Source organism: Phoenix dactylifera, chromosome 7, assembly GCF_051530095.1.
Source record: "Phoenix dactylifera cultivar Ajwa chromosome 7, Ajwa_hap1_PhDact_Kaust_v1.1, whole genome shotgun sequence".
Classification (NCBI taxonomy): Eukaryota; Viridiplantae; Streptophyta; class Magnoliopsida; order Arecales; family Arecaceae; genus Phoenix; species Phoenix dactylifera.
In genome coordinates, this window is record NC_143196.1 from 3647907 (window position 1) to 3663253 (window position 15347).

Genomic DNA, 15347 nt, shown 5'->3' on the forward strand with positions numbered 1-15347 from the left:
TATTCTTGCATTACAGCTCTCCTTGTCAAGTGCATATCTTTTGGTGCTTCCATGGCAATGTTGATTCTTTATTCACAAATTTCACCCATCCATGGCAAACAAACAAAACATCTAGCACCAAGTGCGACGAAATGGATTGAATAATGCTTGGATCAATTGGTGCACATCACTGTTTTGCCAATAAAATGTGGCAGTATAGGTGGTGGTAGTGTGAAATAAAATGTGTTACTGGATGTTGCACGTCTAAACCTTTTTCGACATTGAAGTGCTTATGTTTTGGCATGATGACCAGATTTAACCTTGTAGCAGAAAGTGTCATAACTCGGAGAGAGCATAAATTTAGTTTTTGAATCCAACTGATGCATAGCATGTTTTATGATTAGATTTTTGAACTAATTGGGGCATACACAAGGTGTATGACATCGTTGCTTTAATGAGACTTGCTATAAAAAAAAAATAACTAATGAGATTAACATCAATAATCTCAAATAACTAGATTTATTCTCTTGATAGTAATAAAAAAAGGTTTTATTCAAACTAGTTCACAGGGAGTTGGTCCCTTTCTCAAATCCAACCAGTCCTGGAAGCCCCTGTTGTTGTGTCCTTTAAAAAGGTTTTGTTCAAACTATTTCACTCTTTGGAGATGTTCACTTCTTGCTGCGTTGCTTATTTTGCAGGAATTACTATGATTATTGTAATGCTAACCTTGTCGTGTGGATTTGCTGAATGATTGCCTTTGACATTTTCATCTCCAAGATCTGGATTTGGTTGCATTTATTTCATTTGTTCTTGAGATTATCATTAAGGTCAACCATCAAGTAATTTAGCAGCAAGACATTATGTCTCTATGCATGGTTTGTTTTTTTTTTTTTTTTTTTGCTTAGAACGGATGCTTCATACAGTGCGTATGTGAATACACCCAATAAAATCAAAATACAGTAACTCACGGAGTGCCGATGGCAACTCCCCCTCCCCTGACCAAAGAGCATAACCAGAATGGTGGGCCACGTAGGCAGCAACCCAATCCGCGGCCCCGTTGGCCTCCCTAAATACATGCTCGGCCTGGATGGCCATCCCATCTCTCATCATCGCCACAATATCGCGAATCAAGGGGTGGTCTGTGTCCCCGCCCCTCAACCCCCTCTGAATCCACTGGATGACAGTGGCCGAATCACCCTCTAGGATAATCGAGCTGGCTCGCAGGACAACCCGCGCATGACGAAGGCCTGCCCAGGCTGCACGCAGCTCTGCTCCGGGGACCGATGTATCAAACAAGTGGCAGCCACCAGCAGCTACTGCCCTAGCGTCCGGGTCCCGTATGACAAAGCCTGCACCGCCACGAGTGCCGTCATCCAAAACCGACCCATCGAAGTTGACCTTGAGGAAGCTCGGGGGTGGGGGCTCCCAGGTGAAAAACACCATCCGAGGAGCTGCCGAGGCAAAGAAGGAGCCCTAGATGTCCCAAGCTGTCAAAGGTCTGTCCATAGGTAGGGTGGCTCTGATCTCTGTGGCCTGTGCCCGAGCAAGCTCTGCTACAAACCTCGGTGACAACCTACGCTCGCCAAAAGTGCGAGCGTTCCTGGCCAACCAAATCTGGTATACTGTACAGCTCGCTCTGATACCCTCATCGCGGGTTTGAGAACTGGCTAACCACTGTCGTACCACTCCGAGAAACTGTAATCGCGCACTCCGCGCCCCCTGCTGGAACCCAGTCCACTGCCATGTCGCCCTCGCCCATGTACACTGGAAGAGCACATGGTCCACTGACTCCTCAGCTCCACATGTCTCACACTCTGCCGAGACCCCCCCGCCACGCCTGCTCAACTCGGCTTTCGTCGGAAGGCGGTCCCAACATATCTTCCATAGGAAGAGGGCTACCCTCGGGTGAAGACCCGACCTCCAAGTCCAGGTGCAGTCCGGCCCCGGCTCGTGCCCCGCCGAGAGGATGCGGGAAAGATCACCTAATCTGACACTGGCCCGGCTCGAGGTGCCCCAGACCCTGATGTCCGGCCCCCCACATCCTGGTAACGGGAGGGACCGAATCCTCGCAGCTAGGTGAGCCCCAAACAACAACCTGAGTCTGGCCTCATCCCACTCTGCCCCTCCAGGGCCTAGTAGATCACACACCCGTAGCCCCTCCACAGCCTCAGTGTGAACCATAGTCGGCCAGCAACTCAGGGGAAGGGAGTCCACCCATGAGTCACCAGTCACATCGATACTCCGGCCGTCTCCAATCAAACATCTGGTATGCGCCAAGATAGATGGCATGTATCTCCTGATCTCGCGCCACATGAAGGAGACCCGTCGCCCCCCTCCGCCCACTGCCACTGAAACCCCCCGACCATATCTGGCTGCCATCACCTGGCTCCAGAGGCCATGAGGCTCAAGCAGGAACCGAGCCGCGTGCCGGGGAAGGAGCGCCTCGCGTCTCACTGTGAGGGACTGCACCCCCAAACCGCCCTCGCCGATAGGAAGGCACACATGCTCCCATGCCACCAGGTGCACTCCGTGACCGCCACCGTATGACCCCCACAAGAAGCTCCGAAGAAGTCGCTCGATCCTCAACAGAATCGTCTTCGGAACCACTGTGTTGGCCATAAGATACACCGGTATGGATCCCAGCACCGCTCTAACCAATGTCACTCTCCCCATCATAGATAAGGAAGATGCCCTCCATCCCTCCAACCTACTCTGGACTCGCTGCATCAAGCCGGAGCACTCCGCCACCCGTAGCCTCCGGCCAGTAATGGGAACACCTAGATAGGTAAGTGCCCCCACCTGCTCTGGTATCTGCAGAATCCCTCTGATCTCCTGTCTGACTCTACTCTCCGTGCTGGGGCTGAAGGAGATGGTGGACTTCAGCAAGTTCACTCTCTGGCCGGACGCCACGCAATAGTCTGCCACCACCCTGCGGAGAACCCGAGCGTCCGAAGTTCGTGCCCTGGTCAAAAGAAGACAATCATCAGCAAAAAGTAAATGGGAGATAGGTCGAGCCCCCGGGGCTGGGGTATAAGCCTCCAGCTCCCGGCTGACGCACACCCTCTCCAAGGATCGAGACAAGATATCAGCATAGATAATAAACAGATAAGGGGATAAGGGACATCCCTGTCGTAATCCTAAGGTAGACTCAAAGAAGGATGACGGTGTGCCGTTGACCAAGATAGAAAATTTTGGCCCGCGGACACACCCCATCACCCAATCAATCCACTGCCTCGGGAAGCCGTAAGCCTCCAAAGCCCGCTGAAGAAACCTCCACCTGATCCTGTCATAAGCCCGCTCCATATCCAGCTTGACTGCCATTAAGCTGTGCCGCTTCGAAGCTCGCCGAAGATCCCAAAACATTTTCTGAGCCAACATAACATTGTGAGAAATATTTCTGCCGGCCACAAAGGCCCCCTGCTCCTGGCTAATGATGCCCGGTAAGAGGGGCTTCATTCTACCCACCATGATTCTTGCCACAACCTTGTATAAGGTTGTGCACAAGCTAATAGGACGAAAGTGGCAAGGCTCAGTCGCATTCTGACGCTTAGGAATAAGCGTAATAAAGGTGGCCTTCCAGTCCACAGGCATGGCTGCCTGGGTAAAGAAGCACTGAATAGCCTCCACCACCGCAGGCCGGATAATACTCCAGTACTGCCGAAAGAAGAAAGGGGGGAACCCATCAGGTCCCGGGGCCTTGTCTGGAGTCAAGGCCCAGACTGCCTCCTGTACCTCCAGCGCCGACACCGGCCTGATCAAGGCAACACTCTCGACATCACGAATGCCCACATCCACCATCAACGGGCGGTCCCTATCACTGGCCTCCTCATCCACTGTCCATCTAGTGCGGAAAAAGTCAAGTAAGGACTGGCGGATAGCAGGCTCGCTCTCTACACGGTGTCCGGACCCATCTCGCAGAGAGTGAATCATGCTCCTCCGTCTCCGTATGATAGTAGACCGATGGAAGAACCTAGTATTACGATCCCCCTCGCTAACCCACTGCACGCGGGATTTCTGACGCCAGAAAATCTCATGTTGACGTAACAACGAGTGGTGGGTTGCGAGCAATCCCCGGAGATCAGCCATATCATCCTCTGGGAGCGTACCTCCTAGATCTTCCTTCCTTTGCAGCTCGGCGATCGAGGACTCTACGCCCTCCAGTCGCCGGAAGATATCACCCACAACCACACGATTCCATCGACGGAGGCGTCTTTTGGTCAGCTCGAGTTTGCGTGAGACCTGTTGCATGGGATCGCCATGCACAGGAATCCGCCACGCATCGCGAACAATATTCCAAGACTGGGGATACGACAGCCAAACCTTCTCGAAACGGAAGGGGCTGTGATGCGTTATGCCCGGTGAGGTGGAGAGTAGCAATGGGCAATGGTCCGAGGCTATCCGAGGCAGGTGGCTAACTCGGCCAGAGGGGAATCGGAGGATCCAATCAGGAGATGCAAAAGCCCTGTCTAACCGTTCCCAAACTCGAGCATTGCCCTGCTGATTATTGCACCAAGTGAACTGTGGTCCGGAGAAACCTAAGTCTACCAGGCCGTTCCGCGACACAAAGTCACGGAACTCCCTCCTGTCCACTCGATCCGTGAAGGCAGCGCCCCCCCGCTTCTCATCCTCACTCAGAATACAGTTAAAATCACCAATCACTACCGCCGGAATACCCTAGGCTGTCAGATTGGTAATCTCCTGCCAAAGGATCCTCCTGACCCGGTGGTCCGTGCTAGCATATACACCACACAGTACCCATGGAGCAGCGTCGGGTCTAGATATGACCATGATTACTTGTTGAGAGCAGTTGTGGAAGACATCAATCGTCGCCACACCCCGCCTCCACATAACCAAAATCCCTCCCGACAACCCCTGGGAATCAACTGCATAGGTCTCCCAATCCCTCTCCAAACGCCGCCTCAACCGGCTGAGCCCCTCACCAGATAATCGGGTCTCATAAAGGAGACAGATCTCCGGACAATGAATCTGCACCAAACGTTTGAATGAAGACGTGAAAGACGGCTTGGCCGCCCCCCTACAGTTCCAAGAGAGAATCATCATGGATCACAATCCACATAGTCGGCCTCAGACCCATCCTCTCCTAAAGTCGCGGGGACATCCTCAGGCTCAGAGCCCAGGTGGCCTCGCTCGTCCACCCCTCCACCAGGTACGGCTACAAACCCCATAACAACTGCCCTGACCCGCTGGGCGGCAGTAGAGTGGTCCATAACCGCTCCTAGTGGTAGAGCATCGGCCATGCTCCCCTCCATGTGTGGGGAAGGGTGGCCTCCCGCCAAACACCCGCCTGGGGTAGTGTCCTCCCGCACCCCTGCAATGAGGATGGGCGGGCCGAAGCGAAAGACCCCCTCCGGTCCACTCCCGGGGCCCGCATGAGCATCCCAAGAAGGAGTCATACTCGGCATACCCATCATGGGTGGGTCCTGATCCCCGACCCGAGGGAGCCCCAGACCAGCCGCCGTCTCCTGAGAGGGTGGGCTATACTGGAAAGGGCCAGCCAAAGGGCCACCCTCCCCAATTAGCTCATCCTGGGCCGGAGGAACCGGCTCAAAACTATCCCCTGGGCCGGAAGCTAGCCGTGACCCCCCACCAGCCTGGGCCTGCAAGGCATGGGCTCGCGGGCCTTCCTCTCGGCCTGGATGCGCCAGGGCCTGCGGCCCTGATGCGACCTGGGCCCGCGGGCCCTGCGCCACTGGGGCCTTCGCGCCCCCTTCCCGGTCTGCGGCCCAGGCGACAGGCCCGCACTCAAGCGGGGGCGCAGAAGGGGCTGGCCCGCTCACGAGGTGGGTCGTGGACCCGCACGCGACGGGGGGCGCAAGGCCGCTCGCGGCAGGGAGCGGGGAGAGGGGTACTCGCCCGCTCGCAGCAGGGGGGGCGCGGGGGGGCACGGGCCCACTCGCAGCCGGTGGCACGAGCGGCACGGGCCCCCCACTGGGCGCGCCCACGCCGCGTGGCGCGCCGTCGAGCCGCAGTGAGCCGATGGCTCGGGGCGCGCCCTCCATTCGGCCCGCAGCAGCCGGCCCACGACCGCGGCGCCCAGCCCTGTGGGCCCGTGCGCGTTGGGCCAGCGCCGGTGCTGCCTGGATCGCCAGGCTTGGGCCTGCTTGTGGGCCAAGGCCCGCGGGGGGCCTGGGCCTCTTCTGGTTTTGGGCCCGGGCTACGATCGCCCTGCTGGGCTCAACGTCGGCCCGTTGGAGGGCCTGGTCTACCGAGCCAACCGGGTCGACCCGCCGGCTGGGCCCCGGGTCACCCGATTCGACCCGTTCGAGAGCTGGGTCGCCAACCATGGCAACCCGGTCCAGGCTGCCGGAGGGGGCCAGAGCCAAGAGGGCACCACCACCGGCCAGGGGCGACCGGCGGCGGGCGACCTTAGTTGGCTTTTGCCAACCGTCGGTATCCGCCGGGAATGCCGGCGAGGTTTGACCAACCGCCGGAGGTAGCGGCCCGGTCGAGGAAGACCCGGGTCCCTTGTCGGAATTGATCGTCTCCCCCAACCCCGGCGGACGGTCCTCTCGTGGGGCTCGCCTCCGAGAGGCCACCATCCAAGGGCCGTAGACCGGCCCTTGGTTCTCCTCCTCAGTTGCTGGAGGAGGCTGAGCATGCCCCGATTCGCCCACCGGGCCCGCCGCCCCCGAGGGAGATCCCCCCGCAGCTTGGCCATTCGCCGGAAAGCGACAGGCGGCATCGCCATGACCCAGTCGCCCACAGCAGGGGCAGACCGCCGGCAGGTTCTCGAAAACGAACGGTTGCCAACGCACCTTCTTCAGCCCTTGGATCAGTACCCCCGGTAGCAGGGGCGCCGTGGTATCAATCGCGATTTTTACCCGGGCAAAGCCCATCGCCCCCTGCTGCTCGGTGACGCCGTCCACCGCGATCGGTTGTCCCGCCCTGGCAGCGATATGGAGGATGGTCGAGGGCAACCAATACTCCGGTGGTAGTCGGGGCAGACGGAGCCATATTAACGCTGTCTTCACCGCCGCATCCTCGGGTTCGAAGTCCGGGACCCAAGGGCTCATGGCGAGAAGCTGCCCCGCCACCACCCACGGGCCCTCACTCAGGGCCCGGTCCCGGTCCTTCGTCGACTGGAAACGGAGGGCGAGGTAGTCGTCCACGAGCGGGACGGCCACCACGTCCTTGAGTTTTGCTCGGGCGGCCACATCTTTGGCCACCCACTCCGCCGGGATGCGGCGGCCAAAGCTGCGAGCCACCAGAGCTCGCCCTTCCCACTTCTGCCGGGCCGCCGCGATCGGCTCCTCCGGTAGCCGGAGGACATTCGGAAAGCGACGGCTCAGCCGTTCGACTTCCGCGGCCGTGGGCCACTGGGTGACCCACGACCCCGGCCGCGACCAAGCGCCGCGCCCAGATTCAGAGTGCTTACCCGGTCCTCTCGCCGCTCCCTCCATCGTCTTCCCCATCGAAGCTTTGCCCATCGGAGCCTTCCCTTTGCGGTCCATGGCACCTGAAAGAAAGAAGGTTAGCCTAACAGAGCAGAGCCTGGGTCAAGGGTACCTCGCCGGTCCGGCCGACCGACAAAGTCCCCGATGCCCTCGCCGAGTGGACCACCTCCGCTTCAAGACTCCCCCCACTGTCACCTAGCTACCCGATCCGGTTGCCGGGAGCCAGGAAAGCTTGCAGGGCAGAGTCGTCACAGAATCCACACCACCAGACCACCACGCCGGATGCCGAGAGATCGTCGCACAGATGCCCTCGCCGGTTGGATCACTCCCGCTTCAAGACCCCCCCCCCCCCCCCCCCCCCCGCGCTGTCACCTAGCTGGCCGATCCGGTTGCCGGGAGCCAGGTACGCTTGCGGGGCAGAGTCGTCACGGTTCCACACACCAAGACACCACGCCGGACACCGGGAGATCGTCGCCCTATGCATGGTCATTCAAAGTCAAAATATGATCCAAAACATTCATTGTAACAATGATCAGCAGGAGCTAACAATCTTTTGTGGCTGTTTCTCAACTTGACACCAATGTTTTGTGAATTAGTTTCACCACTACGTGGTAAGAGAAGATCTGCCAATATTAGTTGGATGACCAATTAAAAAGAAAGGGAAACCTACCTTCTTGGTTTCCTAATTTCTTTCAACCTGGAAAGGGAAGAAGAGGTGTAATAAACAAAAATACAAAACAAGCAAATTCATCACATTTTTACTCAAATCAATCTAGGTAATGGAAGTATTGCTTTGCCTAACACCATCCTTCACTGGATTTGCATGAAAAAATTATTTTGGTCTGAATATTAAAATTTAAATTTAAAAAAAGAACGAAGTTGCAGGGAAGAAACTCTTGACATTTTGTCTCCCATCTCCAATAAGAAACATCACCCCAAGAAATTATCTATTTGAGAATTCACTTACCCAGCATTTTGCAAAGCGATGTAATGAATCATCTCCATCCATCTCAAGACATTTTCTTGAGCAACAACCTGCCTCAAGATATGATCAAATTATTCAAGTCTTTCGTGGCCTCGAAATTTTTATGGCTCGACATGAACCAATAACTTCACCAAAAATGAAAAAGATAAGCGTGCACCTAATAGTTTTGACAGCATAGTATAACAAGCAGGCTTGGAGAGCGCACATACAGGCTATAGATTTAGAACATCAAGTGCATATATACTACCATGATGAAAAAGAGGTGCCTCCACCTAAAGATAAAAGTTCTTAATATCCCCCAATTTCAGTACATGATGAAATTGCTTTAACCATGCTACAAATGAATTATCCAGTATTTGTTTTGGACTGATAAATATGTGCATAAGTCCAGTGAAATATAAAGCAGGTTTCTTTAGCATGTGATTAAGCCCTCTGCTCATCATGTAGAGTGGATCGAATTCCACAATCCAAAACAAATGAATGCTACCATTTTATTAGTTGCTTTGAGAATCGAAAAAATGTTTGCGCATTACCCTTTGGTTAGTTAAAATTGATCTACATAGAAATGGATATAAGTAATTTAAACAATGATGAAAAGAAGGGCAAATTAAGGTAGATTGCGAGAACCATATTGAACAAAGACCTGAAGCACAAGTTTGACTCTACAATTTGACAAAAAACACAAACCATTGAGAGCTAAGAATCCTAAATCATCAAGCACAAGGGAAGTTCTAGCAAGCAAATGAAGATACCTTCATATGGATGCCTTCCAACACCATAACCTGTAAATCTGTTGTGAATCTAATACTCACTTGTTGACAAAAGCTAGGAGTTGTATGCATTTGCTCCCATAAACTCATTGATACGTGCTAAGGATGGTGACAACATCAGGTTTCTGTCCATGATGCAAAGTAGTTTCATCTTCTTTTGCACGGACTTGTAACTAAACACATCATGCTCAATGAAGAATAAGCCAGAGTCCAATTTTACTTTTACCACCTTGTCATTCTGTGCTAGATATTTTCAGCATCTTATGAGTCATCCATAAACAGCAGGACATTTTTCATAGTTTGAGGATGCCTTTGGATCTTCTTTATCATATGCAGTTCCAACATACCGTAAACCACAAGCATGTAATATTACCAGCCTTCTGCTCTATGGGTTTGATCTCTAGAGTTTGGTGCACTGCAACTTTGGACAATCTTGATAGAGCAGCATCTAGTGATACCATGTACAATATAAATCTTACAGAGTTTATAGTTGGAGCCTCCCTTGTAAAGCCATTCAAATCATAATGATGCATGCCAGCATGCCTATGTACCCCATATCACCAAAAAAAATCATCTGTATCAACACAGGAAAAAGGGGCAACAGGGAACAGGAAGCTTGTGTATAGCATTGGCTTTCCAATCTACCAACATTAATTACTGAAGGATCATGCAGCACAGGCATGAATGCATGAATACATCTTTCTGCACTATCATACGTAATTTACAGACACTTCAAAAAAATCAGTGTCATCTCAGTGCTGGATGCATAACAAGTAAAAAGCTTGAAAGGTAAGAGAAAGCAAACACTTCCCAACACATAAGACTTCAGAAAAGCATGCTTTATCAAATCTAGGGGAATATCAGAGTGGGCATGACTAGAACTGGGCCTTATCCACTTGCGCAGCTGGATACAAGGAACTTCCTTTTGCTCCCTTGATCTTCACGCAATTCCACAACATCTCTCACCTTCCCAATCAGTTCCTCCAGCCCATCCACTCCAAAACACCGGTAGTCGAGAGCTTTTCTATACCGCTGTTCATACAGAGCCTCAAAATTACTGAGGGGAACAGGACAGGAGTAACAAACAAGAAGCTCTTGAACCTCCTGTCTGAAACTCTCGAGATGGCAACCGAAGTCATATGCTGCACCTATAACAGTGTCAACATTCCTCTCATCATCCGAGAACTCATCGGAGGAGCTCCCCAAATGAGCACATACACCAACATCCACATTCTCTTCCAGAACTCCTTTTCTTTTTTTGTCCTTCCTCAAAATGACAGGTGTACTCGGACACTTTTTCATATGCCTGTCGGCCGAGTTACGAAGGCAGAGCAGTTTCTTGTGTCCCTTCCCAACAACAACCAAAGCATCAGTCATTTTCTTAATGAGGTGCACCAGCTTATACACTCCATACTCTGCCATGTAAAGTGGCCGTCCAAAGATCTTAAGATACTCTGAAGGAACACGTACAAGAGGCAAACTTCCACCAGACATTTCAAGCAGCCTCACTAGCTGACCCTTCAAACCCTGAATATCTCCTGGACGAACCCACCATATCTGCTCTTCTCTACTATTCTGATCCCCTACTGGACCTTCACTTAGACCAGATGGTAGACTTTGAGACCTTGAGGAAGTTAAATAAGGCCCAGCTATTAAATTATTGCTGCTGTAATCTGCCAAGGAATGAGAGGCCCTAGAAAGTTCTCTAGAGACATGAGAAGAGTTGTAGCAATATAACTGGTTGATGTTACCTCGGGTGGTGTATTCACTTTGAGAAATTCCTCTATACACAATTGCTTCTTCTTCATTCTGACAGTCAGTGTTGTCTCCCAAACTACAGCTCATGAGATAGCCTGCAAGATCAGGCGCACGGGGAATAAAACTTTTTGGAGGAACAAAACCTTCACCACGGGCTACACTGGGCCAGTCCCAGACAAACCTTCCCGCATTGCTCAAAGCGGATGAAACACCCACTCCAGCAGGGATAACGAGGATGATGGTGTACCCACGTTGACCAAGTATATGCAAGGCTGGAGCAAAGTCCACATCACCTGATATTAACATAATTGAAGAGGGCGGTCGGTTATCCAGAGCAAACAGAAACATGTCAATCAAGATAGCCTTGTCAGCAGCATCTTTTCTACCATTTGGAACATCTACGAGCTTAACCCCTGTTCTCTGGCAGCCCTCTCTCAGCCTCCGAGGAAAGGCATTGAAATCCCCATAAGCAGAGAACATTGTCACAGCTCCTTCAATGACAGGATGCACCCGTAATGCCATTCGAATGTTGCCTGCAACATCTTCAGGGCGAACATCACTTGGAACTGGACAGTTCTCGATGTCCCAAAGGATAGCCACAGGACCATGCAATGCCACACTTTGCTGGTTAGGCACTTGAGGCTGTTCCTTGTTTGAAGTGGATAATGCCTCACTGGAGTTCGATGATTCTGGGGTTATAATCTTTTGTGGAAGACTTGGACTGGCCATTGCCTTGTCTTCGTAAGACATTTAATCTTCCTACATATGCAGATATATACGAATCTGAGAGGAAAGCAATTTTAGGCAGAAAAAGCGAAAAAGCACTGCATGCCATCAACTAAGAAATATACAAACAATACAGAACTGAAAAGTTGGATAATCATTGAAGATGCAGTTATCAGACATCCACCATGAATGACCCAATGAGCAGCTCTTACAATTAGACTTGTTTGGCAAATAATAGAGAGCATCTTAATAAGTAATCAAGCATGGTAGGTTCAACTATATCAGCAAATGCTTGAATTACAGACCTGATGTAAAAGAACCATGACTCATGCAGCTATTCAGCATGGTATAAAAGAAATTTTTCACAGTTGGTCTCAGTATGTTACATTTAATTTTTCATGTCTGTCAAAAAAATATTTTGGAGCTCTGAAGACATGTTATCAAGGTTGGTCTAAGTCTGATGTGTTCAACTCTCAAGTTCTCATGCATGTCTAAATGATGTTCTGGGGTTCCTGCAAAGCACTGCCAACTAAATGTGGAGGCAATGCTCAATCTATACAGCTCATGAATGTTATCACACCTACATTAAAACAAAAAAGAAATCAATTGAAGCATGACACCAATGCACAATCACTCTTCATATATGTCAATTAGATACACAGGACTAGTTTGATCACAAGTCATGCAAATTTAGAAACAGAAAACTTGTACTCCACATCACAATACAGGATATGGCACTTAAATAATAACCATGACAACTACACTAGTTTAAATGAACAGTGGCACTTACCAATATAAATTCACACGTATTAACTTTATTCAGATCAATAATTTAACATCATGCAATAGTAGCAGTCAAACAATGAACAAGAACAGCAATAGACATTGAAGGATAAAATAAAAACATTATGGAGTTTTTCACAAATTGTGACTTTCTATCTTACCCATCACGACCATCATTAACCTTCAAGAATGATAAAGCCAAACAAAGTCCAACAATACACAACATTGGTGGTCATTAAAGATAGGTCAAGCCTCAGCATTAATTGAACCCAACACAGCATAACAAGCAGAACGTGCACATCTCCTTTCTCCATTTCTCACTTAGGTTAGCAGCCACTCCACCAGTTGCCCTGTCTCCATCATTTCTCATCCTATGAGACTGACCTATTTTATAAATCACTCCATTTAAAGGAACCACTCAACAGGAGCACTGGGATGGAAAAAAGCTCCAATTTTCTTATATCATGCGGCCAAGGACTTGCGCTAAAATCCTGGTCTTGAGTTCTATATACAATCCATCATCAACTGATAATCACAGTTACAAGTAAAAGAATATTTTGGAAAATACTAGCAAAGTCATTTAGTAGTGTTGCACTTGAGCTTAGTGCTACAGAAGTTACTTCACATACTGCACTAAGAATTGAAGGAACACATACAATGAAGCTTTAGATTGCATATTGAACGTGAGGAAGACATAATATTTGGGCCTTATAATAGGAAAGCAACCAAGAGTAAGTTTTGAATAGAGTTTTGATGGAATGCATCATCTTTCGTAGTGACAGGTTTGGCCATGAAAAAGAGATAAGTGGTTATAAACTTGTATACTAATACCTAGAGCAAAGAAGATCGTGACAAAATGTCACTATGACGGAAGCAACGCAATATTATCTCAAAAAAAAGGGAAATATTGCAATATATACAGCAATTGATAAATGAAGAGAAAATGGAACCTAAAAATTGCATCTGAGGTGAGTAAATAACAAATTGTGCATTGAACAAAAAGAAAAACCAGTGCTTTGTAAACTAGGAAGGGCACAAATTGATACTTTCCATTAAAGTACTAGATCTAAAATATGATACGCGAGCAAACCCTGCTTAAAAGAACCATAAGAGAACTCAAAAACCAAACAGTGGGCAATGAATGATTGAAGGTCTGTGCATGACAATTTCTACAAAACAGGTAGGCTGATAAGAATGAAAGATGTCCACCAAATAACAAACCGAGAAAGAGTCAAGATTTTACACATAAAAGCAGTGAATAAATCAAACTCAGAAAAAGAAAAGGAGTCTTAACATAAGGAAATACAATTAGAAAAGGCGTGATCTTGCTATGGAAATTCATTACAAAGGAAAGGAACGATAGAAAGGTACTTCTAGTAAGATATGGAATAAATCGTGAGAAAGATGGCTACAATGAAGAACTCGTGCAGAACTTTGGTAAACATATGCATCACCGGTGAATACAGTGCCAAGGAATTCTCGGAAATAAAAGCAGGACAATATGTGAAGTTCTAAATCAAGTTAAAGATCATAAACCAATAGCCAGCATTTTCAACAAGTAGATGAAAAGAAAGATGGTCAACAAAAAAACAGATCCAAGAATTTGAAATCACCAAATCAAGCTGCGAGAGAAAGTGATAGAAACATTAGCAACCACTCTGGCCTTTTCTGAGGAACGTCAGTTAATAAGTTTGATACCTTAATAATGGAAGGTAAATAAGTAGATTACTCAACAGAAGATGGAAAACTAACGAGGAGAATTCACATAAATTTCACTAATATGGAGAACACTTAAGATATAACATTGGCGATGGAAAAACAAAAGATTATGATCATTCACAAGACCCAGAATATCACCCGACCTGATCTAAATTTTGCAATAATAATCACCCAACAAAGTTCGCAAAGACCGACGCTTATTGATGATCAAAAGAAAGCCTGAAATAAGATTTCATTCCTTCAATAGCACGCCAGCAAAATCCAGATCAAGTCGCACTCTCTCACCCTTCACCTACGCCCATTTTCCCTCAAAATATAGAAACCCTAACCGATAATAAACCTAGAACAAAACCCCCATAAAAATTCCACGGATTCCAGCAAAACCTCAACTGAAACATCCCTAATCTCCCCTACACCGAGATGAAATATTCACCAAAAATACGGAGTTAAATACTTCAGAAAAAAAACGAATTACAAAACGAACAACTGAGTCAAATCACTTAGAGATAAATCTAACAGCTCTCTCCAATTTTTCTCAATCCCGAAACATCTGAAACCATCAAACAAACGGTGTGGAATGGATCAGATTCGCCCAAAAGTTGAGAATTTTTCGAACTTTTAAGGGATTTGAAACTTACGTCGGATTCAAGTAGCTCAGGAATCAAACTAAAAACTGAGACGAATTCGATGAGATCGAAGGAGATTCGATGGGCAGCGACCGACTACGATGCGCCGGAGGTCCCCCTCTCGCTCTCCCTCCTCCTTCCCGAAGAGGGTACTGTTTTAGTCCACACGTGACCGACTTTGCTTGAGCTCGGATGAAATCTGAGCCGTCTGATGGATGATAATCGATGGGTCCACTGGTTGGACGGTTGGGGACAGCTCTGGCTTGACTTGCAGGGTCTGCAATGTGGGTCCCATAGATTTAGATTTTGATCCAAATTGTGTTTCAATTAATTAACGACTTTAGGTTCCTACAACTAGACTCTGTTGGATTGGGCAAGTTGATCGATTCTAATTCAGACTTCAAGTTAGTATTTTTTTTTTCCACTTATTTGGATTTGATTCATCTTATATTCCTTTACATTTGGCACCAATGAGAACGTTTTTCTCATATGCATACATGTATATGTATGTGTGTGTTGGAATTTTTGTTGTGGAATGTGAATTTCATAGCTTACTTCAACCTTAGAGGCCACTTGGATGCACCTC

The 15347-nt window shown here is 48.9% G+C and overlaps 1 protein-coding gene across 7 annotated transcripts; it reads right to left on the minus strand.

The window, feature by feature from the left end:
• Window positions 1–8970: 8970 nt before the first annotated feature.
• Window positions 8971–14946, minus strand: LOC103709256 (uncharacterized). 7 transcript variants are annotated; one of them, XM_089924181.1, is made up of 3 exons: window positions 14774–14928; window positions 14636–14685; window positions 8971–11666 (listed from the first exon to the last, which is right to left on the minus strand). In XM_089924181.1, exon 3 carries the CDS (start codon window positions 11655–11657, stop codon window positions 10038–10040), a length of 1620 nt encoding a protein of 539 aa, XP_089780307.1. In that variant the 5' UTR covers window positions 11658–11666; window positions 14636–14685; window positions 14774–14928; the 3' UTR covers window positions 8971–10037. The 7 variants fall into 7 exon arrangements, with proteins under 7 accessions (XP_089780307.1, XP_089780311.1, XP_089780310.1 ...); XM_089924185.1 differs by having other exon boundaries at window positions 14279–14685; XM_089924184.1 differs by having other exon boundaries at window positions 12578–14685.
• Between the last annotated feature and the right edge of the window lie 401 nt (window positions 14947–15347).